Source organism: Babylonia areolata, chromosome 20 (assembly GCF_041734735.1).
Source record: "Babylonia areolata isolate BAREFJ2019XMU chromosome 20, ASM4173473v1, whole genome shotgun sequence".
Classification (NCBI taxonomy): Eukaryota; Metazoa; Mollusca; class Gastropoda; order Neogastropoda; family Buccinidae; genus Babylonia; species Babylonia areolata.
The window spans coordinates 36,925,619-36,950,616 of record NC_134895.1 but is presented as its reverse complement, the minus strand read 5'-3'; the positions used below and the strand labels follow the sequence as shown (position 1 = coordinate 36,950,616).

Here is a 24,998-nt window from a genome sequence, read left to right as displayed (position 1 = left end):
GAAGCTATCTAGTATCAACCAAGCTGTTCTACATCATCACTGATTTTATCTTTACATCGCCCACTTGTAGCTGTAAAAATCATCACTTGAGGAAGTATATATATATATATATATATATATATATATTACTATGACAGCATGATAGAAGGCAGAAATATGAATTTTACGATTAAAAATAACAACAAAAGAAAAGTAAACAGATTTTAGTGGATTTTTTTTTTTCAGTGCAACAACTGTACAACCATGTTGATACCAGTATGTCACCGACAGAAGGAAAAGGAATGTATGTGGTTAGCAAAAGCCACTAGTGGTATACCAACGTTTATTTACTGCATACAATGATACAAATTCAACATGAACAATAATCTCTCAATAATACACACACACTCTCTCTCTCTCTCCAAATGTACAAACAGGTAACAATGATAAAGCAGAGAGAGAAGAAAAAAAGCAGAACACAAATCGGCCATAACAAAGCAACAGAGGTATTGCTACAGGAGTCTAAATTGTAATGATATCAACACATCAAAAAAAAAAAAAAAAAAAAAAAAAAAATCAATGTTACTTCCAATAATACTGGCTAAAAATAATCTTTTTTCTTTTTTTGTAATATTTTTTAAAATTCCATTTTGGCAAGTTGACAATTTACAACATCTTAATGGACATTTATAAAGAAAGAAAAAAACAGAAAAAATGTATAAACAGACTGACAGACAGAAACAGTCAAGCAGCTGGATTATACATAGGTTGGTTATCATCATGGAGTATTATCATTCATTTCTTAAGAGTTTACACAAGCTGTTAAGGAATACAAACTGTCAAGTATCTTAGAGTATGTTCACAGTAAGTGAACATCATACTCATTTCTTACGAATATCAATAAAAAGAAAATAAATATGGGTGGTTATTTTTTGCTAATCCTGAACAGGTTACTAATCATTTATGATCAATAATTTGTAAGGCAGCCATCTGGCAGAGAAAGTGGCATAGTTAAAGTTAATATATGCATTAGATTCTTCAATTCTATACCAAGTTTTTAATTTGTTAAAAAAAAAATACTGATATTTGTGGAAAGCTGTCTTCAATTTTACATAAATATAAGTAATAGGGTAGGTATGGGTAATTGCGAACAGCGTGTAATTGCGAACAATTCGTATACCGCCCCATTTCGAAGCGTTCTCAACAGTTGCATTTTGCAATTTGACGTCTGCTTCGACTTTTTCCTAATACCTCAATGAATATCCATTTCAAAGAACCAGTCAAATATCAGCTATTTCTAGCTGTTCCCGCGCTATTTCTTCTTTTCGCGCGCCACTGCTGACCAAGGTTACAAACATACTCTCAAAATCCTAAAATCAAGGGAAGCGAGTTGCAGGACTTGAACTTTGACACAGTTTAAAATAGTTTTATTTGATTGGATATGTTGAATCAATGAATGCGCATTACCAGTGCAAGGAGAATTTAAGAAAGCATATTGGTGACAGATCAGAACATCAGTTTTAACAGTAATCTGCAAAACACTGTCGTTTGCAATTAGACCATAGGATATTTTGGTGTGAGTCTATAATTTGCGAATGATGTTGTACAGCTACTGAGCACCCTCAAAAGAGTGCGTTTGTGTGCGATGTGGGGTGTGTGTGTTTAAACAGCTGTTTGTGTGTTTGTGTGCATGTGTGATCAAAACCAACAATACAACAGTCTAGTGAGATGTTCCAATAATATGTTATGTCTAATGAGTTGAAGACCTGCTTCTGTTTTAATCGTCTACATGTACTCAAAGCCATCGTTCGCAGTTAGACTTGCCCGTTCGCATTTACCCTCAGGTACCTTTGCTATTTCAAACGTCGACAAAACATTGAAAAGAATGAGCAAGTGAACTCTTCCTGGTGCAACCAGTCGGAGAGAAATGTTTTAAGTCTTTTATGGCCACTGTTCATATAAACTGTGTCGAGGGCTCAGCATATGAAAGCTGACCCATTCCTATCCTTCTGCCATTTTAATTGTCCCCTAACAAAGTCCCCCCAACCCCCTCCACCTTGTAGTGAGAGCAAGTACACTGCCATAAGGTTAAAACCTGAACCTTAAGATAAGAATAAAACATTCTACATTACTTAGTCAATGGCCACTGAAAATCAGCAACAGAAAATGCAAAAGAATGCAGGGAGGTGACAGAACAAGTCAACAACAAAAAGAAAAGAAGACAGATAAAAGGGATTAAAAAAAACTATATATACACCTGCACAACGTTTTCTATCGACTGATGTTCACACACAGCACAAAATGAGATGAAAAGACATGGACCCCTTTAGGCAAAAGAACCAAAACGAGAAAAAGTTTGCACATGAAGTTATTCAAAAAAAAAAAAAAAAAAAAAAAAAAAAACTTAAAGAAATCCCTCTCTCTTTAAGTATATAAAAGACGGTCTCCAGAACACTGTTTCACGACTGCACAGCAGAGATCATATTATTTTTTTCAACAGAAAAAGAAAGGTAATCAAATCAAATACGCTGAGCAGTAATGACAACACAGCACCTACTTCACAGTTTCGCAAACAACCTTCTGGACTAATACAGTCACAGAAATTGATAGGATGAGCAATGCTTCAGTCAAAAGATAAAGATTTAACGAAGAAAATGGCCAGTACTTTAATAATAATAATAATGGACATTTGTTGAGTGCTTTCCTCCCTTAAAGAGAGCTCAAAGCGCTTTACAATAAACATATTCACGTGTGGCACTTGGTGCAGAATCCAGTGGGGGTCTGATTCCTGTCCCATACAAAACACTGCTCTGCTCAGGTGGAGAAATCAAAAGTAGCTGCACTTTGTGACCTCCCTTAGTATATATGTGTATATATATATATGTATATATATATATATATATATATATATATATTACCTCCCTTGTGCATATGAATGCAGCGTCCTCTTTTCCTGCAACCATCTTCTGTTCCAGCAGCCTGAGCATCAAGCGGCTATGATTTTTCATGGCATTTAAGGACAGCTGTAACATTATGACCTCAGGACTGTTCAGACCTGGTGTGGAGCAATCTGGTGAACAGTGATCCTGTGTGGCAGACGCCCCAGTGCACACAGAGTTAAGGGGGAAGTTTTCAGTTTCATATTCTCAAGGAGGCATCACTGCGTTCGGACATATCCATACATGCCACACCACATCGTCTCGGCTGATGCCCACCCAGCAGCATAACCCAACGCACTTAGTCAGGCCTTGAGTGCATGTATATTGTGTACCTATCCGAGTGGATTTCTTCAAACAGAATTTTGCCAGAGGACAACACTCTTGTTGCCATAGGTTCTTTTTTTTTTTTCAGTACGCCAAGTGTGTGCTGCACACGTGACCTCGGTTTGTCTCATCCAAACAACTAGACAATCACTTCGATTTTCCACTCAGTTTTTGGGGGAAAGGGCGAAAGCAGGATTTGAACCCAGACCCTCACAGACTCTGAACTGGCAAGACGAGTGTCTAAACAATTCTGTACACCACTTAAAAATTGTGTGAGTTTGATCATGCAGTACCCTTCGTGGCACATATCATCATCACAAAGAATAAACATCGTTAATATCAGGATGTACACACTGAAAAGAGAATGGAGGGGATAGAGAATACTGTCCCTCCCCCCTCCCCACACAACTGTGCCATCGTATCTATGATGAAAGACAAACAGTAATAAAATCCATAGGTATAAGGAGAGAAAATGATATCACATAAGCAAAGCAAAAAATCTAGTCATTTTCTCTCATGCATACACACACTAGTAATTAGCTTAAAAGAGAATTATACAGTCAGGCATATGCTAAGTAATTAAACAAATATCACATCCTATGCATTAATATATATATATATATATATATATATATATATATATATAGGATGTGATATTTTTTTTTTTGTGTGTGTGTGTGTGTGTGTGTGTGTAAATTTCTTATTAGTTAACTTTTCACTCCATATGAAGTAATGATCAACACTAAAATACACATTTAGATTGTTCTATTTAAAACAGCATCACTGCATGTAAAATTACCAAAGTGCCAATGTCATTTCCAGGAAATATACCAATCCAAATAAAAATACACACAAAACAACAACAACAAAACAACCAACTACAAATACAGAACTCACACACACACACACACACACACACACACACACACACACACACACACACACACACACACACAGAGTAAGTATATAAAAAAAAAACAACACCTGACCAGCAGATTGAGTACTTAATTAAAAATTTTACAGCTGATTCTTGTCATGAAAAATTCTACAGCCCATCTGGAGATCAACTGCAAGCTGTGTAATCAAAAACTTTACAGCCAATTCGTGTCAGGAAGAATTCTACACCAAAACACACATATTCTTCAATAAATCACCGCATAAAAGGTTGCAGCGCTGTGCCAAAAATTTGCCAGAAAATCTCAAACTTGCACCTGACATGTCAAAGAAACAATATACAGGTATGGGAACTAGAATCAATCACTTTTCAAGGCATTCGCCATGCCCTACTTATCAAGAATCCACTGACTTGTGCTCAGCTAAAGTATACATTACGTACGTTATAGTAACTAAGCCTGCACAAAGTGTAAAACAGTTAAAAACATACCAGTATAAGTTACCAGGAGCCATGAAGAAAAAACTGGCCAAAAGGAAAAAAAAAAAAAAAAATTTCTAAAATTGTGCATTTGTCAGCTCAACCATTTTACAGCCAAAAGTGAAACCAGTTTTTAAACTGTAGGATATTCCACTTAAAACATATCCAAAATAAAATGAGGTCAACCCATTCATATATACAAACACAAATAAACGCAAAGTTCATTCAAATCAAAACAACCGTCAAAATTATAAAGCAAGGTAACCAATAGTATACAAGTAATGTGTTCATACAACACCTTCACATACAGTGCATGTATGTATACATGAATGGGCTTTTACACATTTTACCATCAATTTTATCTTATCTCACCATGTACGCACTCATATTCTGTTTTCAGAGTGTGGATGCTGAATATCAATCATGTGTTCTTGTTTCCATTTATAACCCAACAAACACAAGACACAGATTACAAGGATCTGCATGTGTGAACACATTACAAAGGGGGTTCAAGCACATATATATATATATATGTTGACCTGGGAGATCAGCAAAAATATCCACCCTTAACCACCCAAGCACTGCAACCAGTGGACAAACAAGAAGAGGAAGAGAGAAGAAAGGACCCCTCACCCTAAGTTGGACTGAAGGTCCAATGCTTTAACCACTCTGCTGTTGTGCCCGTCATGGCTAACAACATCAAGACTCCGTCCCCCTCCCCCCTCGCCCCCTCCACTCCCCCTTTCCTCTTCCTTGTCCCTCTTATCTCATTCTTCCTCTCCCTCCTGCCCCCCCCCCCACCCCCCCCACCGCACCCACCCAACCTCCCCCCCTCCCCTCCGCCCTCTCTCTAACGCTCCCCCCCCTTCCCGGTCAACCCCCTCTTCCTCCCCCGTCCCTCATTTAACTCCTCGTCCATCTCTCTCTCTCTCTCCTCCTGCTCCTCAGCAATTAGCAGTTTACTTACAAATATAACTATACAAAGCTTTCAAAATTAGAAGAACAATTCATAATTGAATGACTGCATGTTTGTATATATATATTCATGAATAAGGAATGATGGTTTATGTGTTGCTAACCATGCCTCTGTAAAGTTTACATCACCTGATCACCCTTCATTAGGGGTTATAGCCTATATATTAAATAAAACATATATATATATATATATATATATATTATATTATATACATATATATTTATATATATATATATATATCTGTATCGTCCTACTCCTCCTCCTCATCGTCAGGCCCCAGGTCTCTCAGGACCTACTCCTCCTCCTCCTCATCATCAGGCCCCAGGTCTCTCAACACCTCCCCCCTGCTACCCCCCACACAACCACACAACACTCGCCGACCACGCCCAAACACCTCCATCAGCTCCAGGATGAAGATGCGTAAAATGCAGAAGGCGGTGAGGAAGGTGGCGGCCATGAAGAGGTAGAAGACGGTGCGCCAGCTGTAGCGCTGCTGCAGGTGGGGCACGGCCACCTGGCCAACAGCTGCCCCCAAGCTGCCTGTGCCGTCGATGATGCCCGTCACCGTCGACAGGGCCTCCGCGTTGCCCTGCAGCGCCTTCTGCCGGCCCAGGTCTGCTGAGATAGCCGCGCTGTTAACAATGAAACGACCATGGAGGAAAAAATCCAATCCATGGGAGTCGGCGTTCTGTCTGTTCTGTTTGTGTTTGTTTTTTTTGTTGTTGTTGTTGTTTTGTTGCCTTAGAACATATTCAGGACATTACGACATATTGTTTTCAATATTTTGATGTGTGTGTGTGTGTGTGTGTGTGTGTGTGTGTGTGTGTGTGAAAGTCAGTCAAAATTTTTATTTCAACTATAATTCAAGATGGTAATCTAATAACCAACAACAGCTTTTTTACATCAAGCCTCTGGATAATATATTTTTTAAAACAAATATAATATTAATATAGATTTCAAATTTTATCAAAATAATAATATAAAATAAAGAGAGAGCGAGCGAGACAGAGGAGAAACAGATTAAACAAAATAAAAACAACAACAAAAAACTGAAAAAATAGTGTGTGTGTGTGCTTGTGTGTGTGTGCATGTGCGAGTGTGCACAAGTTCTCGTATATTGATATACATATATATATATATATATCCATACATATATATGCACATGTAGGTATCCTAAATTCCACTGTACTTGTGTTTGTGTATGATTTTCGATAAAAATCTATGTTTGTACCTTTTTATGTACTATGCACCCTCCCCCTCCCCCTCCTCCCCCCCATCCAATATTCCTTGTGACCCCAGTACACTTGGCAATAAAGACATATTCTATTTTGTACTGATGAATGATGATGGTGGTGATGAAGATGCTGCTGCTATGGAGACCTGTCCATTTAGGTTTCAGACTTCTCGACTCTTATGAGAGTCCACAAGGGCCTGGGTTCAAATCCCGCTCTCGCCCTTTCTCCCAAGTTTGAATGGAGAATCAAACTGAGCGACTGGTGATTCTGATGAGACAATAATAAACCGAGGTCTTGTGGTGTAGCATGCACATAGCGCACTGAAAAAGAACCCATGGCAACGAGAGTGTCGTCCTCTGGTAAAATTCTCGTTCTGCAGAAGAAATTCAAGTGCCCAGTTCTTGTGTCAGGCACCACCCACATCGAGACAATGTTGCTTGGGACCTAACTCTGTTGGGTTTGGCAAGTCTCAAGAATGGAAGATCGCAGACTCCCAAAGATTGTACTCTATCGAGAACTATCCACTGGTGACTGAATCAGGGCTGTTAAAAACTGCTGGCTTCTGTATCAAGTGAACATTACTAAACACTGGCGCAAATGCCACATTTCAAATTCAATTTAAGTACTGTGAAGTATGGTTCTGTGAAACAAAACAACAAAATAAAACAAATAAACAAAATATTATTTTGTTTCACTCTTATTCACGTTACTGTCTTAATTGTTTTTAATTCCAAAGTATTTTCTTCCATTTATACTCCATATTATAACACCATGACATTTTCAATACCTGATCAAGTTGGCAACGCCTCCAATGAGGCATCCTAGGAAAAACAGCAGAACTCCATTGTTCAGCATGGTTCCAGCAATCCCCGTCAAGCCATACACAAACAGCATAGGGACACCTGCAATCAGCATCGGCACTACAACAATGGCTCGCTTCTGCAGTCTGTCCGAGATGAAGCCTGCCACGGTTCCTCCCACGATTCCACCAATGTCATACCAGATAGACAAGGTGTCAGCGGCAGTCTCAGGCATACTGTAAGCTTTGGACAAGTAAAAAGGCAGCCAGAAGAAAAAAGAATAATTGACCAGCTTCAGGAAAGCATAGCAAAGAGCATACGGCAGAACACCTGGAAGAAGAAGGGCGGTGCAAAAGTTGATAGCTTTAGGTCGTGTGTCCTCCAAACTGTATAGGATTGGCTCAGGTACAGCACTGCTTCTGACATTATAATTACCATTGTCCTCTCCAGTTGTGTCATCTGTGTCATCAAGAAGGGGTTGTTGTACATTTGGAGTTCCATGACCTGACCCATTTACTGTGGATATTTTGCTCTCATCTCCTTCACGTGGCAAAGGAAGACCAACATCAATTGGGGATGGCACCAATCCAAAGAAGTTGAGAAGAGCACCAGCTAACAGGACACTAGCAGTCATTAGAAAAGCATACTCATAACCATAGTCCAGCACAGCGGCCACAAGGAGTGCCCCAATGATGTTACCCACTGAGGCGCAGGCACTCCACAAACCCATCACCAGACCACGGCTTCCTTTCCCAAACCAGTTACCCATCACAGCTACTACTGAGGGCCAGCCAGTTGACTGCAAAAAGCCGTTGAGGAGCCAAACTATGATGTAAGCTGGCTCAGAATAAAACTTGAGCCACTCAAACACACATCCAAAAAGAAAAACGGTTATGGATGTCAGACCCATACCGATACTCAGAACCAGCCTCAAGTCATTTCTATCCGCTATGTAACCGCTGACGAACAAGCCAAGCGCGTAGGCAAACATGAAACAGGCATCCAAAGTCCCCATGAAGTTTTCTGCATCGCCCCCAGATAAGAAAAAGTGGTTCTTGTCCCATACTTCGTATGGCGTCAAGCATTCGATGGAGCCATTGACAGACCACAGCCCTTGAGGTGTGTGACATTCTGAAGACGATCCGTTTCGAGGTGAAGGTGTCCACACACTACCAATAGTCGTTTTCACGTTGCTGAAAGTCTTTCGAGTGGCGTGGAAAAAAGCGTAACTGAAGAATGTAAGAATGAACACTCCGACATGGTAGCGAGTATAATGCCGAATTGCGCGTTCTACCTTAACTTTCAAGTTGTTAAAAGCCATGGTTTAAAACAGCACTGCCGAAAACGCAAACCAGAAGCCAGCTGCAAAAGTTCTACTGCTTTGGTTGCAGTTATGGTCCTGTTGTCATTATCGATCACGAGAACGGAAGTGCGATAACAACAGGAGTGGCCTCCCTTCTCTGGTTACCTCGTCGCACTCCAAAAACCGAAACCAACCAAAACGGCCAATCATTTTCCCAGTGCGCCTGTGCTGAAGAGAGTCAGCTTTATAAACGACTCACCATGGGAAACTTATTTCCTCGTCATATATTTGTAGAATGAAAACAAAAACAGTCTTTTCATACCGTCTTAAAAATAAGTATATATAAAACTTGCAAATGTGTGAGTTAAAATCAGGTAAAACAACTGAGCAAAAACTGTTTACACCAGATGGGCGCAACAGCCGAATGGTAGTATAGTTTGGACTTTCCAAGTGCAGTGAGGGTCCCGCGACACGGGGGAGTATCGGGCTGACCCCCATTCACACTATCCACACATCAGTGATAAGACTGAACTCAAGGGAGAGCTGGACTACTAGTACAAGGACTTCAGAGAAGAAGCCCCCCTCAGTCAAGTGTTTCGGCCCCGGCTTAACTCCTCACACTCTAAGGGGTCATGGACGGGCGCAATAGTCGAGTGGTTAAAGCGTTGGACTGTCAATCTGAGGGTCCCGGGTTCGAATCACGGTGACGGCGCCTGGTGGGTAAAGGGTGGAGATTTTTACGATCTCCCAGGTCAACATATGTGCAGACCTCAGTGCTAGTGCCTGAACCCCCTTCGTGTGTATATGCAACCTTCACCTTCACCTTCACCTCTCCCGTAGTCTGGGTTCAGACCGTTGGGGCACCGCTGCTGACCTGGCCACCACCCCTCTCCACTCTTCACGGTTTTCTGATTTCCTCAGGGCGTCACCGAGCGTCAAGCCTGTCCACCCCCGGATGTTGTCTTCCCATCTCTTCTTCTGCCGTCCTCTCCTTCTGCCTCCTTGTACGGTGCCTTGCAGGAACGTTTTGGCAAGACCAGATGATCGGGAGATGTGTCCATACCACCTAAGTTTGCGTTTTTTCACTATGGACAGAAGGTCTTCGTAGGGTCCAATACTTTGCTTGATTCTGTTCTTCACTTCCGTGTTAGTGATGTGGTCTCTGTAGGAGATGCCAAGTAGTCTACGAAAGCATCTCATCTCGACAGCTTGGATTCTTCTCTCGATGTCCGCAGTCAGGGTCCAAGTCTCGCAGGCGTAGAGCAATATTGATATAACCAGGGAACGCATCAGTCTGATTTTTGAGCTGAGAGCGATGTTTTTGTTGTTCCAGATGGTGTTCAGCTTGTTGAGTGCCATTGTTGTTTGGGCAATTCTCGAGAGTACTTCTGGTTTAGATCCTTCATCTGACACGATTGCTCCCAGATATTTGAAGCTGTGGACTGTTTTAAGCTTTTCGTCGTTGACTTTGATGTCAATGCTGATGCCGTTGGTGTTGTTAGTCATCAGTTTGGTTTTCTCCGCACTGATTTGCATTCCATACGATGTGGAGGCTTTGTCTAGATGTTTGACCAGGCTTGCCAGTTCTTCTTCTTTCCCAGCCAGTCCATCAATGTCGTCGGCAAAACGTAGGTTTGTGATTGTTCTGCCGCCTATGCTGACTGTTCCTACATGCTCTTCCAGTGCGTCAGTCATTATTCTTTCTAAGAAGATGTTGAAGAGTGTTGGGGAGAGTAGACAGCCTTGTCTCACTCCGACTGTGGTTCTGAACCAGTCCCCGATGCTATTGTTGAGGTAGACGGCGCTGGTGGCTTTGTCATAGAGGTGCTGTATCAGTCTGATCAGGTTGGCGTTGATGTTGTACAGATTCATGGTAGCCCACAAAGCTGCATGCCAGACCCTGTCAAATGCCTTCTTAAAATCAATGAAGACGTGGTAGAGGTCTTGTTGGTGTTGATGGTACCTCTCACATAGCAACCTCAAGTTGAAGATTTGTTCAGTTGTGCTCCTTCCTGGTCTGAAACCTGCCTGTTCTTCAGCAATGATGTTTTCTGCTTGTGGTTTCAGTCTGTTAAGCAGGATCTTCAACATGACTTTGCTGGGATGACTAATCAGGCTGATGGTGCGGTAGTTTTGACACTGCTGGAGATTGCCCTTTTTGGGGAGGGTGATGATCAGTGATTGTGTCCACGGTGTGGGCCATTCCCCTGTTTGCCAGATCTTGTTGCAGATTTTCAGTAGCACATCTATCATAACTTCACCCCCTGCTTGGACCAGTTCTGATGGGATGTTGTCCACTCCTGCCGATTTCCCTTTTTTCAGCGATGCTATTGCTGCCTCTATTTCTTCACGGAGTATGGGGTGATTACTGTTATCAGTGGCTGGTGGAACATTCAGTATTGCTGGATCACCTGTGGTCTGTATGTTGTATAGCTCTGAGCAGTATTCTGTCCATCGCTTTAGGATGTCTTGTTCTTCTGTTAGACATTTTCCATCCTTGGTCTGGATGTTGGACATAGTTCTACCTTGCCTTGTGTTGGTAAGTTCTTTCACAACTTGGTAGGCTTTCTTGCTGTTGTTTCTTGTCAGGTTTTCCTCTATGTCCTGGCATTTTCCTTCAATCCAATTCTCCCTTGCCTTCTTCATGCTTCTCTTGATTTCGGTGTTAACTGCTTTGTACTGTTTTGCCCCTTCTTCTTCATTCTTTTTCTTTTTCAGGTCTCTACGTTTGTCACACAGCTGTAGGATGTCGTCCGTGACCCAGGGCTTCTTTTTGATGCGTTGTTTTCCAAGAGTTGTTTGGGCTGTTTCAGTTACAGCTGCGTTGAAGTCGCTTACGAGTGTATCCAGGTCGGCGTCATCTGCATCGAGAGTGATGAGTGGCGCGAATTTCCCACCAATCATGGCTTGGAATGCCTCTTGTACTTCAGGATCTTTCAATTTTTCCAGGTCGAACTTCAGTCTTGAGAAGCTTTGTTTCCTTGTTTTCTTCAGTTGGAGTTTGAAGGTCATCATTACCAAGTCGTGGTCACTTGCAATGTCAGCTCCTGGGAAACTTCTTGTCTTGGCAATGTTCACGCTAGACTGGAAACGCTTCTTTACCATGATGTAGTCTATTTGGTTGTGGTGATCTCCTCCAGGGCTGTGCCATGTCCATCTTCTGGATGCTTTGTGTGGTCCAAATGTGTTTGTTATCTTCAGGTTGTTGAAGCAGGCAAATTCCAGGAGTCTCATACCTCTTTCATTTGTAGCGTTGTTACCATATCGTCCACATGTGCCCTTCCAGGTGTTGTAGGAGTCTTCTCCGATCTTGGCGTTCCAGTCACCTTGTACTACTATGATGTCTTTCTTTGGTGTCTGATCAAGGGTTTCTTGTAGTTGTTCGTAGAACTCCTCAACTTCATCATCGCTGTGATCAGATGTTGGAGCATATGCTTGTATGATGGTGATGTTGAATGGGGATGCCCTCAGGCGGATGGTAGTGAGCCTGCTGGATATTGGTCGGCAGCCCATGACAGTGTTAACAATGTCTTTGTGGATCAGGAACCCTACTCCATGTTCGTGTTTGTCCTCTCTACCACTGTAAAATAGTCTGTGGCCTTCAAGTGTGGGTATTTCACCGATGTTTTTCCATCGTGTTTCACAGAGTCCTAGGATGTGCCAGCGATATTTGTTCATTGCATGTGTCAGTTCTTCCAATTTTCCTGGCGTCCTTAGTGTTCTGACATTCCACGTGCCAATAGAGATGTTGTTCCTGGCCCGGAGCTTGTTGTTGTGTGGTCCACCAGTAGCACATTTGTCACCTCCACCCTGGTTTGCAATGGAAGGCGCGGTCCTTGTTGACCCGGGTGACGACCGAGCCGGTATGGGTTGAGTAGTGGTCGTCATTCATGCGGTGAGTCTTGGGCAGAAAAGCATGGCGGAGCCCATCCCTCTCCATGCTAGACTGGTCTAGCTGCGGCTTTCCTTGATTGGAGAGGCCGAGATCTAGTTTTGATATAGCGCCAGTTGCTCGCTCCCGTGCCGCGTCGGTTGAAACAACCTGCACCGTGTCCCCCTGAGGAAACACCCACATTAACGTGGCGAGAAGGCGCGACTACGGTATTCACCCTTCCTTAATAGAAGGAAGGGATCTTCGCAGGTCGTGTATATGCAAGCAGAAGATCAAATATGCACGTTAAAGATCCTGTAATCCATGTCAGCGTTCGGTGTGTTATGGAAACAAGAACATACCCAGCATGCACACCCCCGAAAACGGAGTATGGCTGCGGCCTACATGGCGGGGTAAAAACGGTCATACACGTAAAAGCCCACTCGTGTGCATACGAGTGAACGCAGAAGAAGAAGAAGAAGAAGAAGGGGTCATGACTCCTGGATTGCCGCGTTTATTTCCTGGTCAGTCCTCAGCAGGTTCGAGCCCGCGCCTCCAGGGTGGTCGCCATGCATGCATATTAGTTTTAGCATTTTCCATGTCCTTCATGAAACTCAGTTTCAAAATGTTTCACTGAACAGTCCACACCCACACATCAACTAAAACCCACAAACACCCCTCACACAATCCAAAAACAAACAATACAAAAATAAAACTCACATGCATACCCAGTCATCAGCAATTTCATTTCCTTTATTTATATACAAAAATTAAAAAAAAAGGCCATTACTCTCATCACTAAGTATAACCTGTGTTGCTGTATAGTCTGCAGTACTGTACCGATGATAGATTTGCAAGCAGCACATAAAGTAATTCATAGATAGGATTGACTGATGAAATAGTTGTTGTTTTTCCTAAAATATAAACTAACAACAGGAAAATGATTCTCACCATACACTGAGGTATCAGTAAGTTATCTATTTTCTTCATTGCGAAAAAGAAGAAGAAAAAAAGCAAACACACACACACACACACACACACACACACACACACACACACATCCTTCATTCTTCTTTAATTTTCAGAACAGCACGTACGCACAGTCACACACACAGAAACACACTGAGTCATCACTTTCGTTTTACTTTATTTCAAAAAAGAAAAAAAATCTTTTATTTTTTTTTCTTTGCTTTTTTTTTCATTTCCTTCACTTTTTTCTCCTTTCTTTTCTTTTTCGAATTGATTTTTTTCTCTCTTTTCTTTCTTATTTAGTTCTCTTTTCTACTGACCTATCTTTCACTCTTTTCACATTTCTTTCTTGTTTCTTAAATAATGTTCTTTTTTTGGTTAAAAAAAAAGGGGGTGCAGGGATGGGGGGGTCCTATTTGTATATACCCTTTTATGCTTTTAAAATGTTTTTTAAAATTTTTTTTTTGTTTTGTTTTTTGTACATGCCACACATTCTGAATGAAAACCTGTCCAGTTCTTGATGCCACTCTGATCATTCACCTAATCCCTGATGACTTGGTGGTCCAGGAAAGACAGTTTCAGCTTTGCTGAACTGGCATGTACACAAAGACACACTGTTAGTTTATTGATGATGCTGAAGAATGGCTCCCCTCTTGCTGCATCCCCTGAGTCTGTCGATGGTGTTGTCATTCCTGTTCTTCGAGATGTGCCTGGTAATGTTCCTGCAGATGATCCACTGAGCAGAAGGAGCAGGACCGACACGTCCACAGGGAGGCAATGCAAGAGGACTGCTGTGGAGATCAAACTCTTTTGTGGTGGAGAAAGACTTATGCAGTCAGCTCTCCAGACATTCAACTCTCTAAAACAAACTGCTTTCTTAAGTGTTTGTTGCTCTTTCTTTGCACAGTAGCTAACCATAATGGCCATATTGATAAAATGATGTATGAATAATAATTAAAAAAACCCAAAAACTAATAACACACACACATCTGTATTGTAATAATCATAATAATTCCTCTTTTTTTTCTTTCTTTTTTTTTTGTCACACAAAAAAAGATTTCTGTGTTTGAAATTCAGGCTGCTCTCCCCAGGGAGAGCGTGTCTCTACAATGAGAGCGCCACTTTTTATTTTTATTTGATTATTTTTTTTTTACTGCAGTTTTTATTTGTTTTTTTTCCTATCGAAGTGAATTTTACTACAGAATTTTGCCAGGGACAACTGTTTTTTTTTTCCATTGGTTGTTTTACGTGCGCTAAGTGCATGCTGCACACGGGACCTGCGTTTATCGTCTCATCCGAATGACTACTTAATCTTGAAATATTCATGTTATCTATCTATATTTTTTAATCATTTCTTTTGCAATTAGACATAGACAACCTATATACAAAATGATGTCCATTCTAAGTAAGCAGCATCATAAAAAAAAAAGAATAAGGAAGAAAAAAATGTTTCCAACAACAGTATCAATTGCCTACATTTTACATAATCATTCTCAGCAAGTATTTCATCCATAGTTGACATTATTTGCTGAAACATGTACGCAGGAATATATGAATATATATATATATTTTTTTTCTTCAAACACATCAATCTCACACTATAATCACCTACATACATTGATACATACATGCACACGTACATATATACATCGTCCGCAAGAGCAAGCACCCGAGCCACTGAGACAGACAGAGACAGCCAGACAGACAGACAGGGAAAGAGATGAGAGACAGGAGAAAGAGAGACAGACAGACAGAGTCAGACAGACTCTCTCTCTCTCACACACGCACACAAAGAGGGAGAGGTAGAAACGAAAAGCGAGACAGGAGAGTCAGAGACAGACAGACTGACAGATAGGGAAAGAGAAGAAACGAGAAAGATAGACAGATAGACAGACACAGACAAAGAGGGAGAGGTAGAAAAGAAAAGACAAGAGAGAGACAGACAGACAGACAGAGACAGAGAGAGCAATACCTGAAGATGGCGAGATCCTCGTATGCGTGGGTCCCGATGAGGTCGATGTCTTCCACACCAATGTCCAGCTGAACTGGTCTATGAAAATATCAACATATTGTGCTTGGGTCAGTGACATTTGTGACAGATCAGATGCTGTGATTTGACAATTTATTATACTAATTTCTTTTTCGAACATTTCCAAAGCAAAACATTATCCAATTGACAGCAATGAATACTCAACAAATAAACAAATCATGATTCATTGTAATTCCAATAATTATTGGTGTTCTTACATTTTCAATGGTTAACAGTATTTTAAGGTGAAGCAATGAATACTTTTAACAAACTGACACTATATATTTTCAGACAATATAAATTAAGCATTCAATAAAACAATTTGAAACTTTTTGCTGGATTGATCAATCTGGTTTTATGTCTTTGTAATCCAACTTATGTACATTGCATTTGTATTCTGATCAAAAAGAAAAAATACGGTTACATCCACAAAAAAAAAAAAAAAATAAATAAAATAAAATAAAATAAAATAAAATAATATAAAAAAAAATTACAAGATACCTTCTAAATTCTAAATATCACTGCTGATCAAGATTCCGTTTTTTTTTCTTTTGTAAAGTTACATTTTTTAATTATGTTATGGTGCGTACTCTGCATGCAGGTACAGTGTCACCAGTACATGCACCCTGTCCGTGATACCTCCCCCTCCCTTCTTCCCTCTCCCACCACGCACCCTTCTCCTTGTGGTTCATCACTCTTTGATGTGAGGTCAACCCAATGCTCTCCTCCAAACCCTTCCACCCCGCCCCAGCCCCCCCCCACCCCCCCCGCCCCCCCTCCCCCTCCCCCACACCCAGTCCTCTGTCTTTGGTCAGTGAGCTTGCTGCAGTCTGTGTGTCCTGCTCTTTGTGACGATGTGCTAAGCGGTACGTAGTGTGGTATGTTGATACGGTAAGGCGTGTGCTCATGCAGTTAGTTTGTCATCAGTCTCGCAAGAAAATGGGAGACACACACACACACACACGCACACACACACACACACACACACACACACAAAGAGGGAGAGGTAGAAACGCGAAAAGCGAGACAGGAGAGTGAGAGACAGACAGACTGACAGATAGGGAAAGAGAAGATCGTGATCTCCCTTGAATCAAGATGGACGCTTCTTCTCAGCACTGTTGTGATTTAACCTAATTTTTGTGAATTTTCAGTATCAGATTCAAATAACTGAGTTCAAACTGCTCAAATTATTCGTGGAAATGTATGTGGAATACATATGTAAGTGTTTTGTGGTGGACATTTTTCAATAGTTGGGAAAAAAGGCTTTTTGTGAACCTGATTGTGATTGTAGCTGTTTTCTGTGAACACTCCCTGACCAGCGCACACAGGTAACGAACAGTGACTTTTCCGGACTGTGTTTTGTTTAATTATTTTTGTTAATACAGTCATCATATTGACCTGTCACAACAAAATGTGTGTACAAACACTACAAAAAATCAACGTGGTCATATGGAAAATGTTTGTTTAACAAAATTTTCCGTATATCCCCCCATGGCATATTAAGTACAATGTGGGAACACAACACTATGGCACCATCTGTTCTATACACGTTGTTCATTGCCCAGTATCGTTAGGATAACTATGTATCACAAGCAGATAATGGATGACCAACAAGATTTAAAATTTTTACCCACCTTTGATTCAACTCAGAAACGTTTCTTTTGTGGTCAGGAAGAACTGTGTGTGTGGAGAAACAGTCTTGTGTTTCGGTACTCCGCCATTGTCAATGATGATATCCAGATTTAGATATCGAAATTTGACTCTTCCAACAACATTTTGACCACTTTTCCATTACTTATTGATTTCCCCCCACCGAGTAATCTGTGCAAAACTGTGATAAGAGTTTTTTGTGGTTCAGTCAAAAGCATACCTTTAAGCCTTTACTTCAAGCTATACGCACGTGGCACCTTCCTGTGCCAGGGCACTGACTGCTCCACGTGGAACACAGAGGAGAGTGAACAACTTAAAACCTGTGTCACCACTTTTGTGAACAACAAAGACGTTCAGCAACTGGCATCGTCCCTGCTGGAAACCCCCGTCACCTTTATCCAGTCTTTTCCAGACGTTGTGTCTCTGAGGCCACCGGACGACGTGTCACTGCCCCCCTTCGCTGCAGGCCCCACACCTCCCTCTTCCCATCCTGAGGGCAGCCTGTTGCACTGTGACCATGCTACAGAGAGCGGTGTTGTCGTTCTTCCTCCCACACCAGTCATCATTTCACACAGTCCTGACACCGTAAGTCGGGATATGGTCCCCAACGATGTCACACATGTCTTCGCTTCATACAGCCCTGACTCTGTGAGTCAGGATACAGTCCCCAACGATGTCACACCTGTCTTCGCTTCATACAGCCCTGACTCTGTGAGTCAGGATACAGTCCCCAACGATGTCACACATGTCTTCGCTTCACACAGACCTGACTCTGTGAGTCAGGATACAGTCCCCAACGATGTCACACCTGTCTTCGCTTCATACAGCCCTGACTCTGTGAGTCAGGATACAGTCCCCAACGATGTCACACATGTCTTCGCTTTATACAGCCCTGACTCTGTGAGTCAGGATACAGTCCCCAACGATGTCACACATGTCTTCGCTTCATACAGCCCTGACTCTGTGAGTCAGAATACAGTCCCCAACGATGTCACACCTGTCTTCGCTTCACACAGCCCTGACTCTGTGAGTCAGGATACAGTCCCCAACGGTGTCACACATGTCTTCGCTTTATACAGCCCTGACACCCTGAGCCAGGAAATAGTCCCCAACGGCGTCACACCACGCAACCATGTGTCACCCAGTAAACAAACAATCCAGTACCGCCGACGAACTTTCTGTTTCACACCAAAGGGGCACAAAAAGAAACCATCCAACACACGTGCCCGTTCTCGACTGATAAGAGATGAACTACAGTATCTTGAGACTACCATTGAAAATGTCACTGAAACACAACGTGAGTCTGAGTGTGCAATTATTTCACTGATACATGACGAAAAATGTGCGATTAAAAATGAACTACGTGCACTAATCAAAAACAAGATAGACATGCTTTGTCATTCTGTTGAAACATTAAATGAAAAAATAGTGACTTTACAACAAACGACTGACATCCTTTCAAAAGAAAATCACTATCTGAAAACACAGCTTGGGAACCTGCAGTCAGACTTAAAGAAAATGAAACGTTCCACTGTGACTTTAGCCAACCATGCTTGTACACAGGTTTCACTGGACGATAATGTTTTTCATTTACCCAAAGATGAAACACCAACCAAAAATTGTTCTGTTGTTTTGACTGAAACATCACCATCTTGTGAGAAACCTACCGACCCTAATGATGATCAGGTAAAAGAAAAACAGACACCAGCTGACCCCCACCCTACCCAAAAAGACAGTGACAAAGATCTTCCCGATCTGCATTTACATACATCACCAAACTGTAATGCACAGAATTTTTCATATAATGTTCCAACATACCACTCCTTTCAAACTAGTGAAGTAAATGAGAAAGATGATATAAAAATGCAAACAAAACCACAAAAGATTACAACACCAAATAAAGACTCCAAAAATGACGGGAACAGTTTCAGTTTTCAGTAACTCGAGGAGGCGTCACTGCGTTCGGACAAATCCATATACGCTACACCACATCTGCCAAGCAGATGCCTGACCAGCGGCGTAGCCCAACGGGAACAAAAATGTACCTCCTTCATTTTTAGCTGCATCGGAAAACAATACTTCTGCCATTAACTTTCCTGTGAAAACTTCTGTTCTGCTCCTTGGGGATTCTATACTGAAGTACATAAATGCTAGGAAACTGGCTCCACGAGGGGAATTTATGTACAAAGTCTGTATTCCTGGCTTAACGGTTAGCCAGTGACAAACTCCCTGTACACAATGAGGGTATCGCATTCTGTACACACTGTTCTGATACATGTCGGTGTAAACAGCTGCCCCGCTGGCCCCGTGTCGAAACAGTATTGGGCAGAACTGATCACTGCCTGCCAAAATGCCTTCCCCGCTTCTTCTGTTGTGCTCAGTTCTATTATTCCTGCTAGAGGGCGTCATAACTTGAATAACGCCATCATCCCCTCAAATCGAAATCTCCATTCAGTGAGCAAAGACATGGATGTCACCTTTATTGACAACCATGAAACTTTCACAGCATCATCAGGGGCTCCCCGACTCGCCCTGTACCAAAACCTGACGCTTCCGAGTGAAAAAGGCACACTAAAATTAGCAATGAATCTGAAGCAGGTTTTTCGACAAAGTACAGAAATGTACCATGGTCACAGACCTCATGAAACTCGTGGACGACCCGAGTACTTTTATCCAGACCACCACGATCAGAATCATGAACCAAATACTCACAATGAAGTGAATTATCGCCACACCGGTGATAGTACTCATGTGGCACAGAACAGAGCTGGCCCCACTCAGTTTTACCAAAAGCCTATTGGTCTGGACACATGCCCACCTCCTACCTCCTCCTTTTCACTTCCCCTCCCTCCCCATACATCGTTTTCAGCAAGCACCTCCCTCCTCCCACCAAGAGGCCCCTCCCAACCCATTCACGAACTCAGAAAATGTTTACCAGAGGTCTATGTCCCGTCAGTACATCCCTCCCTTTCAAACACCATATTCTGAAAACACACATGCGAGGCCATTGTCACGTCCCCACACTCAGCTAGCCTCCACATTTAATGCAGATAACCAATAACCTAACTTCATTCATTCTTCGCCAAACACACAAACAAATTATCCCACAAATGTCCCCAGTGAACACCAACACCAAACACACAACCATGCCTCCAGACAAGCTGGCATCAAAACTGACCAGTTACATCCATTTGCTGTGCACGTAATGAATATGATGGCCTCTCAGTTCCTATTACAGCAACAAACAATTGCATGATTCATACCAATATCACGCCGTTCCACATAACTGTTGTAATCTTTCTTTTCTTGCTTTCTTTCTTCTTCCTCTTCTTCTTACTCGTCTTCTCTCTGCATAGTAGTGGTGCTGCAGTTGTTGTTCCTACAGACCTGAATTCCATATCAAGCACAATCGAGTCCTCGTCCCATCCAACTTGCCCTTTTGTATTCACAATTGTATTACTGATGACATAAGTTGTTCATTTTGTCTATAATTTTAAAGATTGTTAAAATCGGTATTTTGTTTAACATAGTTTCCATACTTTTGAATTATCGATTCTCCTTTTGATTTTGGACTGTTTTCCCAAGTCCACATTACTTCATTGTAAATTTAGATTGACATTTAGTGCATGTGTGTGATTGTGCTTAATTGTGTTTAAATCATACTTCATCGTGTAATCTGAAATAGCTTTTACTGAGCTGTGAAGTTTATGCTATTTGCCTGTAACTTAATTATCTGCAAAAAAATTGTTTGACATTGTTTTGCGAATACATTGTCAGTTTGTATTTATATAATCTGTCAACTCGGTCAGCCAGGATAATATTGTTGTTTGTTGTTTGTTAGTTGTTGTTTTTTCCCCAAAGGTCTATTATTTTAAATTGAGTTAAAACTGCTCTATAATCCTTATATTCCCAACTAATTTAACCATGTCGTTTACTTCTGACTTGTGGCTAACCAAGCAAGGGCTCCGCATAGGTTATTTAAACATAAACAATGCAACAAACAAGAAGGATGATATAGCAATCATTCTTCATAACACTGGAAATCCATTTCATATATTCTGTTTTGCTGAATCCCGACTCTCTTCTAACGTAACAGATGCTGATATGCACATGCCAGGGTACCTAATTATCCACTCAGATCCAACTAAGCCCAAAACTACTGGTTTACTTTTGTATTTTGCTTCCACATTAAGATGTAAGAGATTAAACAGTCTTGAGGTTTATGATGTAGAATCAGTTTGGGTAGATATTAATATTAATGGTAATAATACTCTTATAGTGGGGTTTGCATACAGAAATCCATCAGAAAAATGTAAATTGGGAGGATAGATTCAGTTCTGTAATGGATGAGGTGATAATGTTAAATTATGAAACTATTATTCTAGGTGATTTCAATATAGATTTGCTTAAACCAAAACCAAAATGGCACCATAATTACTGTATGCATGGTTTAGAAACAATCAATTGACAGACCAGCACGCATTACTGAAAACACAAATGCCTTAATAGATCACATGTACACAACCACAAAACAACACATTGTAGAGGTATGTGTTCCACCCTGTGGTAGTAGTGATCATTTCCCAGTCTGTCTCACCTGGTATAAGAATCGTGTTAAAATTCCAAAGGTAGGACATAAAACTATATTATATAGGAGTTTTAAGAACTTTAAAAATGATGATTTTCTCTCGGATTTAGCAAACTCATATTTAGATTATGTATATCAGTTAAGAGATCCTGATGAAGCTGTCGAATTTTGGATAAATACATTCTCTTCTGTATATAACAAACATGCACCATTTATTAGGAAAAGAGTTAGACAAGAAACAAAACCACCACGGATAACAAAAGAAATTGACATTGAAATTCATTTAGAGATTATTCGAAGATGTATGGATCAAATGAACAATATAAGAAACAAAGAAATAAAGTAAACGCCATGAAACGTAAATCGAAATATAATTATTTTCAGAAAATGTTAGTAAATACAAAAGATTCTCGTCTAATTTGGAAAGCCATCAACAAGTTGAATAATAAACATGTGGGAAAAAGATAACAAAGCATCACTGATGTAACAGCAGATCAGTTAAATAATCATTTTGCAGCCATTGCTGAAAAAAATATACCAAGCGATAGGACCAGTGAAAATGACCTCTGTATTCTAAAACAGTATATTGACTCAAAGAAAATTCATGTTCCATTTAGTCTTCAACCAGTGACTGTCTTGGATGTATGCCAAAGCCTACCACAACTAAAACAATCTGGCACACGAGATTTGGACGGGTTAGATGACAATTATTAAAGTTTTCTTCCCCTGTTATTGTAGATACTCTGACATATCTTTATAATTTGTGTATCGATAAGAAATGTTTTCCTTCTAAATTCAAGCAGGCTAGAATCATTCCACTGTACAAATCAGGTGATTCTTCTGATCCATCTAACTATAGGCCAGTTTCTGTCTTGTCTGCTCTGCCTAAACCCATTGAAAAACATCTGCAAAAATGTTTATATTCTGATCTCTATGACAACGACCTAATCCACGAAGACCAGTCTGGTTTCTGTAAAAATCATTTTTGTCATACAGCCCTCATACAACTCACTGACAGTCTTCTACATAACATAAATGAAAATAAATTCACAGGTCTCCTTTTCATAGATTTTGAAAAAGCTTTTTATGTAACCAATCACTCCTTGTTACTTCGTAAATTAGAAGCTTATAAATTACCACCAGAGTATATTCACCTTATACAATCTTTTCTTTCTGATAGGAAGCAGTTAATAGCAATAAATAATCAAACCTCAAATTTTACATCTATTAAACATGGAGTACCACAGGGGTCTATCTTAGGGCCAATTTTATTATCCACTTATGTTAATGACTTTCCTTGTTATATGAAATGTAAATGTGAAATGTTTGCAGATGACACATCCTTACATTCAAGCAATTCAGACGCCAGTAAACTAACTAATGAACTCCAAAATGATATTCAGAAACTTAATGACTGGACACACTTGAATCACTTGTCCTTGAATGTTCAGAAAACGAAGTGCATGTATGTATGTGCACGACAGAAAAGACAAAAAATGAAACATAACTTCAAACCACTATTCCTAGCTAGGCGTCAATAAAATTGAAGAGGTAGATTCACATAAAATTCTGGGTGTCATTATTGATAAGGATCTGTCTTGGACTGACCATACGAAGTACTTAAGTAAACGTCTCTCAAATAGAATGCTTCAACTAGCAAAAATCAAAAAGATCCTTGATGTCCAATCACGAAAGCTCTTCTTCTGTGCACATATTCTGCCAGTAATCAATTATGCGTCAACTTTATGGGACAGCTGTAGCCTCTCAAACTTGAAGTTTATTCACTGTATGTATAAAAGAGCACTGAAAATAGTATTGTTAAAACCGAATTCCCTGACCCGAATGGACTATAAGCAACTTAATATATTATCTTTTCACAACAGGCTGTACTTCAACAAAGCTGTTTGCATGCATAATGTTATGTATGGAAATGCTCCAAAAAAGATTGCAGACACTTTTAAAACTAATGAACACAGACACAACCACATGCTCTGCATACTCAGACCAAGAAACAACATTTACGAATCCAGCTTTCTGTATTCTGGTGGAAATTTATGGAATAATCTCCCACTCACTCTGAAAAGTATCGTAAATAAAAACGTGTTTAAGAAAAATCTGAAGAATCACCTCATTGAAAATAATTAACAGTAATACAAATTTTGATCTGTTAGTCTAATTGTGAAATGTTTTGTATATGCTTGTGTTGGCAAGGATTGGCACTATATGGGGGAACATGTGCATGTGGATGGGATGGGCATGGTGTAATTGTGTCCGAGAATTTGTGTTCAGTGGTTGGTGTGTGTGTGTGTGTGTGTGTGTGTGAAATAGAAATGCAATTGTGTATTTCTTTATCACAATATTCTTGTATATATATATATATATATATATATATATATATATATATATATATGCATTTTGATGTTATTGTTGCTCCACATCTGTTTGTCTCTCTCTCTCTCATTTTCTCTCTCTTTCAAATCTTTGTTGGATAGTCCAATTGGGTTGTTAAAACGATTTATCCTTTTTTTTAAGTTTGGAAGTTATTGTTTTAGCCAGATTGTTGTAAATGTGATTTTTTCCCCCTTATCCTTTTCCCCCTTTCTCCCTCCCCCCTAGCCCCCCCCCCCCCCCCCCCCCGAGGATGTGTCCTCAGTACTGTTACTGTTTGCACCGAATTCAGTGTTGAAGTGTGATCCTGTGTAATAGATGTTGTGTGTTGTGTTTCTCTTTGAATGTGTGTGTGTGTGTGTGTGTGTGTGTGTGCGCGCGCGCATGGGTTTTGAGTGTAAATAAGACTATGCATCGATTGAATATGATCCATGAATGCGTGCACTAGTATGCCTGCACACTTGCACATCAATCTTACATGCGTGTGTGTGTGTGTGTGTGTGTGTGTGTGCGCGCGCGCGCGTATGTGCATTTGTTCATGTTTTGTGCTTGACTGTCAGTCGGTGTATGCATGT

General features: G+C 40.6%; 1 protein-coding gene and 1 long non-coding RNA gene across 2 annotated transcripts in view; both read right to left on the bottom strand.

Moving 5' to 3' along the window:
* The window catches only part of LOC143295469 (uncharacterized), a 6,448-nt gene extending 1,093 nt beyond the window's left edge, over positions 1 to 5,355 (bottom strand). Inside the window, exons 1-2 of the long non-coding RNA XR_013057019.1 lie at positions 4,166 to 5,355; positions 1 to 4,134 (exon numbers count right to left, since the gene is read on the bottom strand). The exon at positions 1 to 4,134 is cut by the window's left edge and continues 1,093 nt beyond it. This is a non-coding gene — a long non-coding RNA (uncharacterized LOC143295469). The remainder of the gene's footprint in view (positions 4,135 to 4,165) is intronic.
* Positions 5,356 to 5,538: 183 nt separating this feature from the next.
* LOC143294947 (sugar phosphate exchanger 3-like) lies at positions 5,539 to 9,041 on the bottom strand. Its single transcript, XM_076606467.1, has 2 exons — positions 7,613 to 9,041; positions 5,539 to 6,222 (listed from the first exon to the last, which is right to left on the bottom strand). The coding sequence occupies exons 1-2, from the start codon at positions 8,944 to 8,946 to the stop codon at positions 5,883 to 5,885; spliced, it is 1,674 nt and encodes a 557-aa protein (XP_076462582.1). The 5' UTR covers positions 8,947 to 9,041; the 3' UTR covers positions 5,539 to 5,882.
* Between the last annotated feature and the right edge of the window lie 15,957 nt (positions 9,042 to 24,998).